Source organism: Lucilia cuprina, chromosome 2 (genome assembly GCF_022045245.1).
Source record: "Lucilia cuprina isolate Lc7/37 chromosome 2, ASM2204524v1, whole genome shotgun sequence".
Classification (NCBI taxonomy): domain Eukaryota; kingdom Metazoa; phylum Arthropoda; class Insecta; order Diptera; family Calliphoridae; genus Lucilia; species Lucilia cuprina.
The window spans coordinates 68,683,428-68,697,411 of record NC_060950.1 but is presented as its reverse complement, the minus strand read 5'-3'; the positions used below and the strand labels follow the sequence as shown (position 1 = coordinate 68,697,411).

At 27.5% G+C, this 13,984-nt stretch overlaps 1 protein-coding gene across 1 annotated transcript; it reads right to left on the bottom strand.

Moving 5' to 3' along the window:
• Positions 1-960: 960 nt before the first annotated feature.
• LOC111679172 (serine/threonine-protein kinase GL21140) lies at positions 961-4,998 on the bottom strand. The gene is made up of 6 exons (XM_046956334.1): positions 4,362-4,998; positions 4,200-4,299; positions 2,662-3,652; positions 2,434-2,579; positions 2,161-2,310; positions 961-1,533 (listed from the first exon to the last, which is right to left on the bottom strand). Exons 1-6 carry the CDS (start codon positions 4,970-4,972, stop codon positions 1,258-1,260), a joined length of 2,274 nt encoding a protein of 757 aa, XP_046812290.1. The 5' UTR covers positions 4,973-4,998; the 3' UTR covers positions 961-1,257.
• Positions 4,999-13,984: the final 8,986 nt, after the last annotated feature.

Here is a 13,984-nt window from a genome sequence, read left to right as displayed (position 1 = left end):
TAATATATATTTCTAAAAAAAATGTTTTTCTTTCTTTCTTTTTTTGTATGGAAATTTATGCTTGATGTGGAAATCTTTTGTTAGTTTTTATAAATGTAAAAAGAAACAATTTTTTGTTTAAACCAACAAAGTCGTTGTTAAGAAATCTATTGAAGTTAGCAAAAAAGTTTAAGGGTTAATGTGTTTGTGTTGTGAGTAGTGAATGTTTAAAATTAAAGTTTATTAATAACTAATAATAAAAGAGAAATTATAAACAAAAAAATATATTATATATTTCATGATTTAAAAATATTTTAAATAAAAAAAACATAAATTATATTAACATCTTGTTTTTTTCGTTTTTATAAAATACGTAAAAAGGAATACTAAAGTCTATAATTTATAATTACAATTAATTGTTTAAGGGATAGTATTTAAATCTTTAACACAATCCTTAATACTTATTTCTCTGTTTCACTTTCTTTTCGTTTAAATAAGAAAAGCTGTTGTGAAAAAAGTGAAAAAAGGCTTTTAAAGGCATTTTTATATATTTCAGGATTCGATTTCGTTTGGAATGCGTACAATAAATGCACAAATTGTTGTAAGAAATTTTATAAATTATTGTTATAAAGATTGTGTTTTTTTTTTTAAAAAGTTTATAAATAAAAAAACATTTTTAATTAAATAAATCTAAAATAATATTTAAAAAATCTTTAAGTAAAAATTTAAAAAAAATAAAGTTATTTTTTTAGTTTTTTTTTTTTTTTGATAATTTTATAAAAAAAAATTAAAAATTAAATACTTAAATATATGTTATATATGTATATAAGATAATTATAGAAATATTAATAAGAAACTATAAGTTTAAAGTTTTGTAATTTGTTTTTATCCTCTTGACAATTTTACAAATTAAAATGTTTGTATTTGTAAGTTGCCGCATTATTTTTTCGAATTTTTGCATGATTTCTTTTTTATGAGATATTTTTAATAAATTACAAATAATAAAATAAAACAATCAAAATATATAATTATTATTCAAACAATTTCTAAATACAGAATACTACACAGTTCGGGTCCATACTTTACAAAACCATTTTATAAAATCAAAGAAGTTAAAAAAAAGATGACAGCAGCGAGAGCACAGCAGCTTTCAACCCACCAACCAACCAGCCAGCCAGCCATAATACAAAACGTGTAATAATGTGTGTGTGTGTGTGTAGCCAACAAGATACATCACTAATGTATAAATTGAAAAATTCTTTCGATTTGTTCCACCATTCAGCTGCTGTATTCGTTAATGTCATCATTGCCCATAGTCCAATAATGGTCGAGTATATCTTCGCTGGTGAAACGTACATCTGGATCGGATTGTAACATATTGGCAATGAGATCACGCACACCATTACCAATGCCCGACCAATAGGGATCGGGAAATTCGTAGATACCCGAAATTATGGCATCGAATAAAGGTTCCTGCTGATTGTCGGGCGAAACAAAGGGTGGGAAACCACAAAGTAATATGTATAAAATAATACCGGCTGCCCAGACATCGATCTAGTTGGAGAAAAAATATATAGAAGAGAGAGTGTCAAATTATAAGCTGTTGAAAAACTAGAGTTTAAATAATACTTAGGACTAAAATAGAGATTAGATTATAGCTTAACTAAAGATTATAGCTAGATTTAAGCCTAGACTGTAGAGAAAATTATAAACTAGATTAGTCTGTAGACAAGACTATAGAATTGACTATAGACTAGATTATGGACTATACTATAGACAAGACTATAGACTAGACTATAGGCTAGACTATAGACTAGAATTTAGACTAGAATGTAGACTAGACTATAGACTTGACTATAGACTAGACTATAGACTAGACTATAGAAAAGACTATATACTAGACTATAGACTAGATTATAGACTAGACTATAGACTAGACTATAGACTAGACTATAGACTAGACTATAGACTAGACTATAGACTAGACTATAGACTAGACTATAGACTAGACTATAGACTAGACTATAGACTAGACTATAGACTATATAAGACTACAGACTAGATTAGACTGTAGACTAGACTATAAACTAGACTGTAAACAAGACTCTAGACTAATTTATAGATGAATGCTATAGATAAAGACTGTAAGTTAATAAAATTAATTTTATTTCATAAACATACCTTTAAACCATAACCAGTTTCCATTAAAATTTCGGGAGCCACATATGTTGGTGTACCGCAGACAGCAAATAGTGGCTCATTAACTTCGCAAGCCAAACCAAAGTCGGCCAATTTCAGTTCAATGACATTACCTTTGTCATCTAATTCAACCTGTTTTAACGAAAAAACAAAAAATACGTAAAAATTAGTTTAAATAAAGAAAAATGTAAAAACCTCTGAACAATAGCGTCGCTTAGCCCAATTTTCATTTTTAAATTTGCAAATAAACCTTACCAATAAATTTTCTGGTTTAATGTCACGATGTACAATACTCATGGAATGTAAATAAGCCATAGCTGAGGCTAAATGTTTAATCATAACACGTGATTGATCTTCGGAGAAACGTGTAACACGTGTAATAGCATCAAATAAATCACCACCTAAACAAAAAGTATAAAAATAAAATCATAATTTATAAATATAAAACAAAAACGTTTTAAAATATACAATGCCAACACTTACCACTAACATATTCCAGCACCAGATACATATTCGCCTGTTGATCAACATCCATTATTAACGAAATAATATATGGATGTGACAATTTCTTCATAACACGCACCTCATCATCGATATAATGTTCTTTGCCCTTGCACTTACTTTTATCAATGATTTTCAAAGCATAAGGTAAACCATTCTGGCGATCTTTGCACTTGAGTACAATGGCAAAATTGCCATCGCCTATAATCTGTCCTAAAACATAACGTTCTCGTATAACGGCTGGTAGTTCATTGGCATCAATGCCACTGTCATTGAGTAGTTTCTCTTCATCGATAGCTGAAGTGTCATAGGTTTTCTTACTCTTAACAGGCATTTTTGGTTTAGGACCCTTGCAAGTAGTACCAGCTGTACGTAAATTTTTACGTATATTCTGTAAGGATTTCTGTTCATCGGTTTCCAAGCGAAAATCATCCGGATTATTGACGCGCTCAGTGCCATAGGCAAAGAAAACATCGTCTGGACCAAAAAAGTCAGCCAATTGTGTTACTGGTGTTCCGGACAAGGTGAAAACTTTACGTACATAACCCGTATCCAGCTTCACCTTTTGCGTAATGGCTGTTAAGACATGATCAAAACTGGGACTGTTGCGTTTATTTAACAGCAGTCGCATAAGTTTACGGGGTTTGGTGCCATTGCGTATTAGTGTTACAATGCGTGGATGAACAACACTATCACGTTCACTTAATTTTACCAATACGGGACTGCCGTTAGTGTTGCCTGTAATGACGGCATTTGACGATGCACCATTGCCAACATTGGGATTATTGGTAGAACCATTCTTTAAAGGCGATGAGGGACGATAGTATTTCGATAGACGATTTGAGGTTTTGTTTGATATCGATAGATTAGTAAGGGGTTGTGAGGTCGTATTATATTCGACTTTTTTAAAATTTTCATTATTGCAGGAACACACGTAACTCTGACCATCTTCCAGCTCTTCCAAAGTTGTTATCTAAATTGAAAAGGATGGAAGTGATAAAGAAAATTTTAAAATTTCTTTTCTATGAGACAAAACTATGGACTAAACTTATTCTAAACCGTAAAATGACTATAGTCTAGAACATAATCTAGACTATAGACTAGACTATAGACTAGACTATGGACTAGACTTATTCTAAACCATAAAAATACTACAGTCTAGAACATAATCTAGACTATAGACTAGACTATAGACTAGACTATAGACTAGACTATAGACTAGACTATAGACTAGACTATAGACTAGACTATAGACTAGGCTATAGACTAGACTATAGACTAGACTATAGACTAGACTATAGACTAGACTATAGACTAGACTATAGACTAGACTATAGACTAGACTATAGACTAGACTATAGACTAGACTATAGACTAGACTATAGACTAGACTATAGACTAGACTATAGACCAGACTACACAATAGACTAGATTAGATTATAGACCAGAAAATATATAGACTGAACAATAGATGGAACTTCACTTTGAAAATAATGAATGCAAGTTACTTATTAACATACCTTCTTGCCACACATGGTATAAATGGTGCGTACAGCACCTGGAATTTTAACATTTTCTTCTAAAAGTCTAGTAAGATCTTCAAATAAGCTTTCAAATGATCTACAAAAAACAAACAATTTAATTAAAGACAATAGTTTCCTTAATTAACAAACAATTCCTACCTATAACGTTCATTTGAAACTGGAATGGTTATGCCTGGATAAAAACGATCACCATTGCGATAAAATTTTATTCGTCTCGCCTTTCGTGTCGGTGTTCGACTTGAGGAAATTCTTTTCTTTATATTTGCTGCAGCTCCACCAATAGTTGCACTACTATTTAAACCATTAGTCGATTGACTGCCATTTGTTAAAGACGCCGCTCCACTATTGCTATCTTTTGCGGCATTTGTCGATGATGTAAGGCCTTGGGTAGATGTTGAAGAGGCACCACTTAATGAACCATTCGATTTACAATTTAATTCGGCACCCAAACTAATACTGCCACTATTCATGGAACTATTCAAATCCAATTCTTGTAATTCTTTTTCTATTTCGGAATTTGAACTGGCTGGACTGTTGCTGCGACTTAATTGGGCTGTTAGACTTTCGTTTAATTGCATGGTGGCGGCCTGCTGTAAGTGGGCTAATTGTGGTGGCGGCGGCGACGTTGCAGACGATGAACTTTTTGTGTTTGTTGATGTTTTATTGTTGAGTGTTTGAGGATTTGAGGTGGCAGATAACGGTGATATCAGAGCATTGTTTAAATGATTATTAACAGTTTGAACCTCCATTCTAAAAAGAAAAGAAAATAAATATTATTAGTTTATTAACAAATTTTAACTTTAATTTTTTGTTAGAAATACTTAATACTCTTTTATAATAATAAATTATGTAAAATTTTCCCTTTTGTTGTGTTTTTTTGGTATTATGCAAAAGTAATAACAAAAAAATAATTAATATAATAAAAAATTGTGGTTTTTAATTAGTAAATGTTGAATTACTTAAAAACACGAGCATGTGCAACACCTTAATTGAAATTTTTACAAAATCAAGGTATAATAAAGAAAAAATGTAAAGATAATAATAATTTGGCAAAAAAACTAACATTTTATTAGCTAATTACCAAAAGAAAACATACATACATATAAAAAGAAAGTACTTTGTAATTAGTTTTAAAGTAAAAATAAACTAAACAAAAAACTAAAAAATAAAAACAAATATGCAAAAATTTTTGTTAATTAATTATATTTCTATTTGTTTAAGTATAAATATTAATAATTCAAAAGTTTAATTGGGAAAGAAAACAAATGCAATGGAAATAGAACTGGTTTTGAAAGTAAATTTATTGTGAAAATTTTATAAGCTTTAAAAAACAATGGTATTAAAAATACTATAGCTTTTTTTTGGGAATTGTTGCTGTTTTTTTTTATTTCAGTAGTTTAAAACTGGTTTGGAATATAAACAAAAATTCAAGATAATTAAGAATTTTTTTGTGGAATATAGCACAAATGTTGAAATGAAAAAAGAAATACAACTAACTGACATGGTTTAAATTAAAAAAAAAATAAACGTTATATTTATAACTTTGACCTTTTAGTGATAAATTTTAAAAGTAAAATAAAACATAAGTCAAATTTAAGTTTTAATGTAGATATTTAGATAGATAGACAGACAGACAGACAGACAGGGAGGTAGATATATAGATAGAAAGATAGACAGACAGACAGACAGACAGACAGACAGACAGGGAGGTAGATATATAGATAGAAAGATAGATAGATAGATAGATAGATAGATAGATAGATAGATAGATAGATAGATAGATAGATAGATAGATAGATAGATAGATAGATAGATAGATAGATAGATAGATATTAACCCTTTACTTTTAAATTATCTTATTCTTTCTAATTTTTTCAACAATTATAAATTCCCAAATACCTTAATTTTTAAAAAAATAATTGTACTAAAAGCAGGACAACTTTTAATCAACAATTTTCTAGCCAAGCCCACTTTATCATTAACTTTTTGCTCCTAAGGTTATTACACATCAGCAACACCACCACCACCACCTACATAATTAAGTCTATAATAAAAATTGTCTCATGGCACATATTCCTTTTCCATATATATATGTATATAATATACTATAATATAATATTTTACGGTCTATATTTTTTATAAAACATTTTCCTTTTTTCACACTTTATTTGGCTAAACAAACCGCACCTGCACAGATCATCGTCATGATGATGATGATGATGATGAACAACATCGTGATAATAATTTTTCTGCTTTACTATTTACCTTTAGGGTTTTCATAGGAACCCCACTTAAAAAACAAACAAACATTTTTTTTTGTTATAAATAATGAATCTAACAAATTGTTTAGTTGTTTCCCTGCTTGCCTAGTATAGCTTACAGGTATATAATATTCATTAGATATTGTTGTTACACTATTACCATTTGTAAGTTTTATTCAGTTTAGTTTAGCTGGTAACCTATTTAATTTTTTTATATAGAATTTTTTATTCTTTTTGTTTTTTTTTTGGTGGCAAGCATGTTTGTTTTTTAGTAGAAAATTGTGATTTGTAACATGGAACAAAATCAAGCAGTGTTTGTATATATTGAGTTTTTTTTTGCTCTTTTATTTTAGGTCATTAAGTGATTTCCTTAAAAGTTTGCGTGTTAAAATAGCAAACACTCCTAAATATATTACGAGAAAGGGATGTATATGTTAAGGGACCTAGCACTTAATTTTGTCTTTTTTTTTTTTTGCCCAAATACTAACTAGACTTTTAGGCGTTTTTGACGCAAATTAATTTAATAATAAATTATTTTATGAATATAAATTAGAAAATTATGAACTTAGAGACTTTATACATATTTTTTTATATTTTTTGCACTTTTATACATGGTTTACTACTTTAGTTAAAGTAAGAAACGTAGAAACAAATTTCTATTAATATAATTAAATTATTTTCAATTATGTTTTTAACTTTTATTTGTGTGTACTTTTGTAGTTAACATATTTATTGTATTCGACGAATATTTTATGTATTTGCCAGTCTTTGCACATTTCACTTTAAGTTTAAATTGAAAACTTTTCAAAAGTATTTACTTGGATTTTTTAAAGAATTTCAATAAGGTTAACCCCTTGTGAGGTATTTTTAAACAGCTGACATTCTCACTTTTATAATACATCTCTCCAAGATCCATTCTATAAATCATCAAACATTTTTTTAACCATAAAATGTTAATGTACTTCTTTAAATTAATCTCTAGCATGTTTACATTTCTAATTGAAAATAATAAAAAAAAAAAACTTTTTAAAATCCATTTATAAACTTTTTTCTTTTCTTTTTTTGGCAAGTATTGTCAATAATAAAATCTACATTCAATATGCAGTGCATGTTTTGAAAAATAATTTTTGAAATTGTAAACTTTTTTGTAGAATATCTAGTATAAGTAAAAGTATATTATTGTGTTAGGTCAACGCATAAGTTTGCTGTGTCGAAGAATAATTTATACAAAAAAAAAAAAGAATTTGGTATTATATTCATGCCAATTTTGCTTTTTATTTAAAATTAATGTTAAAACAGTAGCTTTACTGTTTATTTATTAAATGAGATAATAATGTCGAGGTTTGTTTTTTTTGGTTTTGATTCTGTTAAGAAATTTAAAAAAGAAGAAAGTTGTTTTATAAAAAAAATTTACATTAATATATAGTAAAATATGACTAAAGCTAATTTGCATTCAGATTTAAAGATCGAAGAAGAAGAAATAGAATTATATTATTATTCCGGGCGTTGAAAGATATAACGTTGGAGTTTTTTGATTAACTACATTCAACGATAATAATAAAATAACGTTTGTATAAATATAAAAAAATATAAAAAACTAACTAACTAACTATCTAACTATCTATCTATCTATCTATCTATCTATCTATCTATCTATCTATCTATCTATCTATCTATCTATCTATCTATCTATCTATCTATCTATCTATCTATCTATCTATCTATCTATCTATCTATCTATCTATCTATCTATGAGTATAAATGCCGAAATTACACTTCTGGATACATTACCCCGTAAAACTTAAGCCGTTGGTTACGTCAGTCTGCGACGTATTTATACAGTACTTTTATAATGAAATCATAGCAACAGATTCTTAACTTAATCACTTACATCATCATACCTTAATGCTAAGTGACCCACAAAACTGCGTGTTCTTTAATTTTAATCCTTTTTTATTATTATTAATAAAGAGCAAATAATACCTTAGTCCAAAAAAAAGTTTATTGATTTTTTTAATACACATTTTATTACCCATTTTATTTAACCAAAAAAAGAAACAAACAATATGCTCACCTTAAAAAGATTAATAACTAAAAAAATTTCATGTTTTCGTGCCATTAAAGTATGGAAAACCAACCAACAAACAATCAAATCATTACTAAACTAAAATTCATCTAAATGTCAAAGTTGACATGTGTAAGTAAAGTAATCTTTATGCCTAATATTTAAATTAAAATGAAAATAAAAACTTTAAATACAATTACATGTTTTTACCTTAAATTAATGAAACAAGCAGCATGAGCTCTTCAAAAGTCTAACTACCAGAATGTAATGAAATTAAGGGTAAAAACGTTAAAAATTATTGAAGAAAAAAAATTCAAAATAGAAAAAAAAACTTGGCAACCACTTGACCGACATTTGTTAAGTTTTAATTTGTATGTTTGTTTATTTATTCTTTTTTTTCTAAACTTTGAGATTATAATTGAAGATAATTCAGCAGAACATTTTTTAAATTAAAACATAATTTTATAAATTATGATATAGAAAATCTTATCTGGATAATGTTTTCTTATAGAAAAAGTTTATACGGTAAGGTTTTTTTTTTATAAAAAATATAAATCTAATTCGGATAAACTTTTCTACAGATTTATTTATAGTAAAGTTTATCTGGATAATGTTTTTCTATAGAAAAGTTTATACGGATAAGATTTTACTAAAGAAAAGTTTTATCTATAGTAAAGTTTATCTGGATATTGTTTTCCTATAGAAAAGTTTATCCGGATAATGTTTTGCTATAGAAAAGTTTATCCGTATAAGATTTTACCGTAGAAATGCTTATCCGGAAAAGGTTTTCCTATAGAAAAGTTTATCCGAATAAGATTTTACCATAGAAATGTTTATACGGATAAGGTTTTCCTATAAACATTTTTATCTGGATAAGGTTTTCCTGTAGAAAAGTTTTTCCCTATAAGAATTTAGAAAAGTTTATCCGAATAAGATTTTACCATAGAAATGATTATACGGATAAGGTTTTCCTATAGAAAAGTTTATCCCGATAAGATTTTAGGAAAGTTTATCTGGATACGATTTTACCGTAGAAATGCTTATAAGGGTTTCCTGTAGAAATGTTTATCCGGATAAGGGTTTCCTATAAAAATGTTTATCCGGATGTTTTCCTAAAGAAAAGTTTATTCCTATAAAAAGTTTATCTGGATAAGATTTTACCGTAGAAATGCTTATCCGGATAAGGGTTTCCTGTAGAACAGTTTACCCGGAAAAGGTTTTCCTTTAGAAACGTTTATCCGAATTAGGTTTTTACCATAGAAATGTTTATCCGGATAAGGGTTTTCTATAGAAATGTTTACTCGGATAAGTTTTTACCATAGAAAAGTTTTTACGGATTAGGTTTTCTTATAGAAGAGATTATTCGGATAAGGTTTTTCTATAGAAATGTTTATCCGGGTAAGGGTTTCCTATAGAAAAGTTTATCCGGAAAAGTTTTTCCTATGGAAAAGTTTATTCGGATAAGATTTTACCATAGAAATATTTATCCGGATAAAGGTTTCCTATAGAAATGTTTATCCGGATAAGGTTTTCCTATAGAAAAGTTTATTCCTATAAAAAGTTTATCTGGATAAGATTTTACCGTAGAAATGCTTATCCGGATAAGGGTTTCCTGTAGAACAATTTATCCGGAAAAGGTTTTCCTTTAGAAAAGTTTATCCGAATTAGGTTTTTTCCATAGAAATGTTTATCCGGATATGTTTTTACCATAGAAAAGTTTATCCGAATAAGTTTTTCTTAGAAAAAAGTTTATAAATTAGGTTTTCTTATAGAAGAGATTATTCGGATAAGGGTTTTCTATAGAAATGTTTATCCGGATAAGGTTTTCCTATAGAATAGTTTATTCGGATAAGTTTTAAAATAAAACAGTTTATTAGGATTAGAGTTTTCTATAGAAAAGCTTATCGGGAGAAGTTTTTTCTATGAAAAAGTTTAGTGTGATAAATCTTTATCAAAGAAAAGTTGATCCGAATAAGTTTTTCATATAGAAAAGTTTATCTGAAAAAGTTTTTCTTATAGAAAAGTTTATGCGTATTATTTGTTCTCTAGAAAAGTTATCCGTATAAAATTTTTTCTTCTAGAAAAGTGTATCCGTATAAGTTTTTCTTCTAGAAAAGTGTATCCGTATAAAAAAGAAAAGAACAGTTTATCCGAATAATTTTGTTCTCTTTAAAAGTTATCCGTATAAGTTTTTCTACTAGAAAAGTGTCTCCGTATAAAGTTTTACGTACCAAAATTTATCCGGTTTATCATGATAAAGTTTTACTTAGAAAAAAAGTTTATACGGGTCAAAGCTTAGAGAGAATTTTATCCACTCGAAGTTTTTTTAATAATAATTGTTTTAAAAGTTTAAATTCCTTTTGAAATTACCCACGTTTTTATATTGCTAAAATTTTTTAAGAATTTTCAAGACTTTGAGGTTTTTAACTCTTACACAAGTAGTAAAGTATTAGTTATCAACAAAAATATGAATGTGTGGACTTCGAAATGTATGATGCTTGGTTGTGTATTCGGAAATCCATTAAAAATAATTTAAATGAAAAAAAAAACAACGAAAGAAAAAAAAAAAAAAAAACATTAATAGTATGTAGTTTTTTTCTATGTATGTAAGTGAATGTATAAAAATATCTATAAGTTTTTATATACATTGAACCGAGAACAAGAACCCATTTAATGTTACCAATCAAAATAACAACAAAAAAACATATGGACTCAAAAGAGAAGGGGAAACGATTAAATGAGTTTGAAATAAAAAAAAAAACTGTAAACAAAACAAAATACGGCTTCATATTTCATTGAACTTTGTTCGGATTTTTTTTTTTTTTTTTGCATGTGGAAATCAACAATAAAATGCTTAGATATGCAAGTTTGTAGTTTTTCCACAATGCATTTGTTTTCTTAGTAAAATATTGAAAAAAAACGAACTTAAAAAAAAAATTAACAATAGAAAATAATACTTGAAAGTAAAGCAGTCTTTTACTACTTCTATATAGTTATAGTTAAAGAAAACATTAAAGACATTAATGAAGAAAAGAGCTTCTTCAGTGAAGTATTCATTGAGACTTTGTTTCTTAGACTTCCTTAGAAAAATCAGCAATTTTAATGGGTTTAATTTAATATAGAACTAGCATACCCTGGGTGCTTCGCTACCCTAACTATGTTCAATATCGTAAAAATATCAAAAAGTACCATCGGAAAAACGAAAAAGTACAAAAATCTCTCTCAATAAATTCTCATTTAATAAAGACTGTATGTTCCGGTTAATCATTATAAAGAATCCATTTGAAGTATATAAAAGTACCAAATAGTCTCTACTTACAGAATATTATTCAGTCAAGACCATGTAAGTATGTCAAAATTAATGTTCCTAGGTTGAATATTTTAAAAACTTAAAAAAAGTACAATTTATGAGATAAAAAGTACTAAAAAGTTTTCTCTCTTAAAGAATCTTATTCAATGAGGACTGTGTATATTTAAAAATCATGTGTTTTGAATTCATATTAAAGAACATACAATGAATATTATTTGAAGGAAGAAAAAGTACCAAAAATGGAAATAGTGCTTTCAAAAAGTACCAAGAAATTTACTTGAATTTGGTTCTATATAGGCCTTAGTACTCGTATTGCAAAATAATATACGAACAGCTTATTTTTTGTAAGTAAATAAACTAAATTTTCATATTTTATAAAAATTGGCCCAATGAGTTTGAATAAACTTAAATTTCCAGTTTTTTCCCCTTTTTGGTACAATTTATGAGATAAAAAGTACTAAAAAGTTTTCTCTCTTAAAGAATCTTATTCAATGAGGACTGTGTATATTTAATAATCATGTGTTTTGAGTTCATATTTAAGAACATACAATGAATATTATTTGAAGGAAGAAAAAGTACCAAAAATGGAAATAGTGCTTTCAAAAAGTACCAAGAAATTTACTTAAATTTGGTCCTATATAGGCCTTAGTACTCGAATTGCAAAATAATATACGAACAGCTTATTTTGTGTGAGTAAATAAACTAATTTTTCATATTTTATAAAAATTGGACCAATGAGTTTGAATAAACTTAAATTTCCAGTTTTTTCCCCTTTTTGGTACTTTTTTCACCAGTGAAATAGCAAACATTTTATTACAATAAATATTACAGAGTTAATCCATAATTTAATAGGAATAATTCAATAAACCAAAAAAGTTTTCTTAATGTACTAAAAAAAAAGTACCATAAATACAGTTTTCTCCCTTTTACACCTAAAAAGGACTGAATTTTAAAAAAGTACAAAACAGGTGTCTCATAATTTTGAGAGATGTATCCAAAATATTTAGAAAAATTTGATTATGTTAATTAGTTCAAAAGTTATAAAGGGTCAAAAAGGTACCAAAATCACTTTTGTTACACATTTTTATCCCTTAAAAGTATGAATTTTTAAAAAAGTACCAGACACCCATCTGCTCATTTTAAGAGTAGATACAGGTGCATTTAAAATTTTTCTTTAATCACTAATATTGTGTAAGACAATTAGGAAAACCAGTTTTAACCGTTTTTCCCCTTTTTACCCGTAAATGTGCAAATTTCCAAAAATCCCTTCTTAGTGGATCTACATAACCAAAAACACATATACTGTCAAAATTTCATGATTCTAGGTTCAGCCGTTTGGGATGTGCGATGATGAATCAGTCAGTCAGTAACGCTACTCTTTTATATATATATATAGATTAAATAAAGATTGTTTTGCTTCTCAGAGAGATTAAAAGAGGTTTTGTTAATTGCAGCAGAAAGGTAAACTTTTCCACAAACAAAATTTAACTAAATTAAACTAATACCTTTTCCATCCTCTTAATCCACCGCAATAAAAACACAACTTTTAATTTAATTTTCTTTCTTTTTAATTAAAATCAAGGCTTTCGTTTTTAATAATCATTAATAATTGTTACTTTTCTCGTGTGTTATTCATTTATTTTTCCTTTTTTTCAACCTTAAAGGTCAAAAGAGAAAAAAAACTGAAAATTGAATTGTCATTGTTTACATTATTTAGTTCACATAACCCACTTACTTACATCTCTATATATGTATGTATATCCGTGCGCACAGTAAACTAAAATGTTTAACGAATTCATTTTCAAGTTTTTTGACAACTTAAACATGCAATGAATATGTGTTGTTTATAGTAAAAATAAAATTTAACTTTAACAGTTGAATAGACTCGTTTAAACTGTTAGATTATAATTTCGCTTTCGTAACAATATGCGTTTTCTCGCCATTCGACCCAACAAGTTCTAGTTCAATTTCTAGTTTAGTTCCAGTACAGTTCTAATTCAGTTCTATTTCAGTTCTCGTTCAGTTCTAGTTCAGTTCTAGTTCAGTTCTAGTTCAGTTTTAGTTCAGTTTTAGTTCAGTTTTAGTTCAGTTCTAGTTCAGTTCTAGTTCAGTTCTAGTTCAGTTC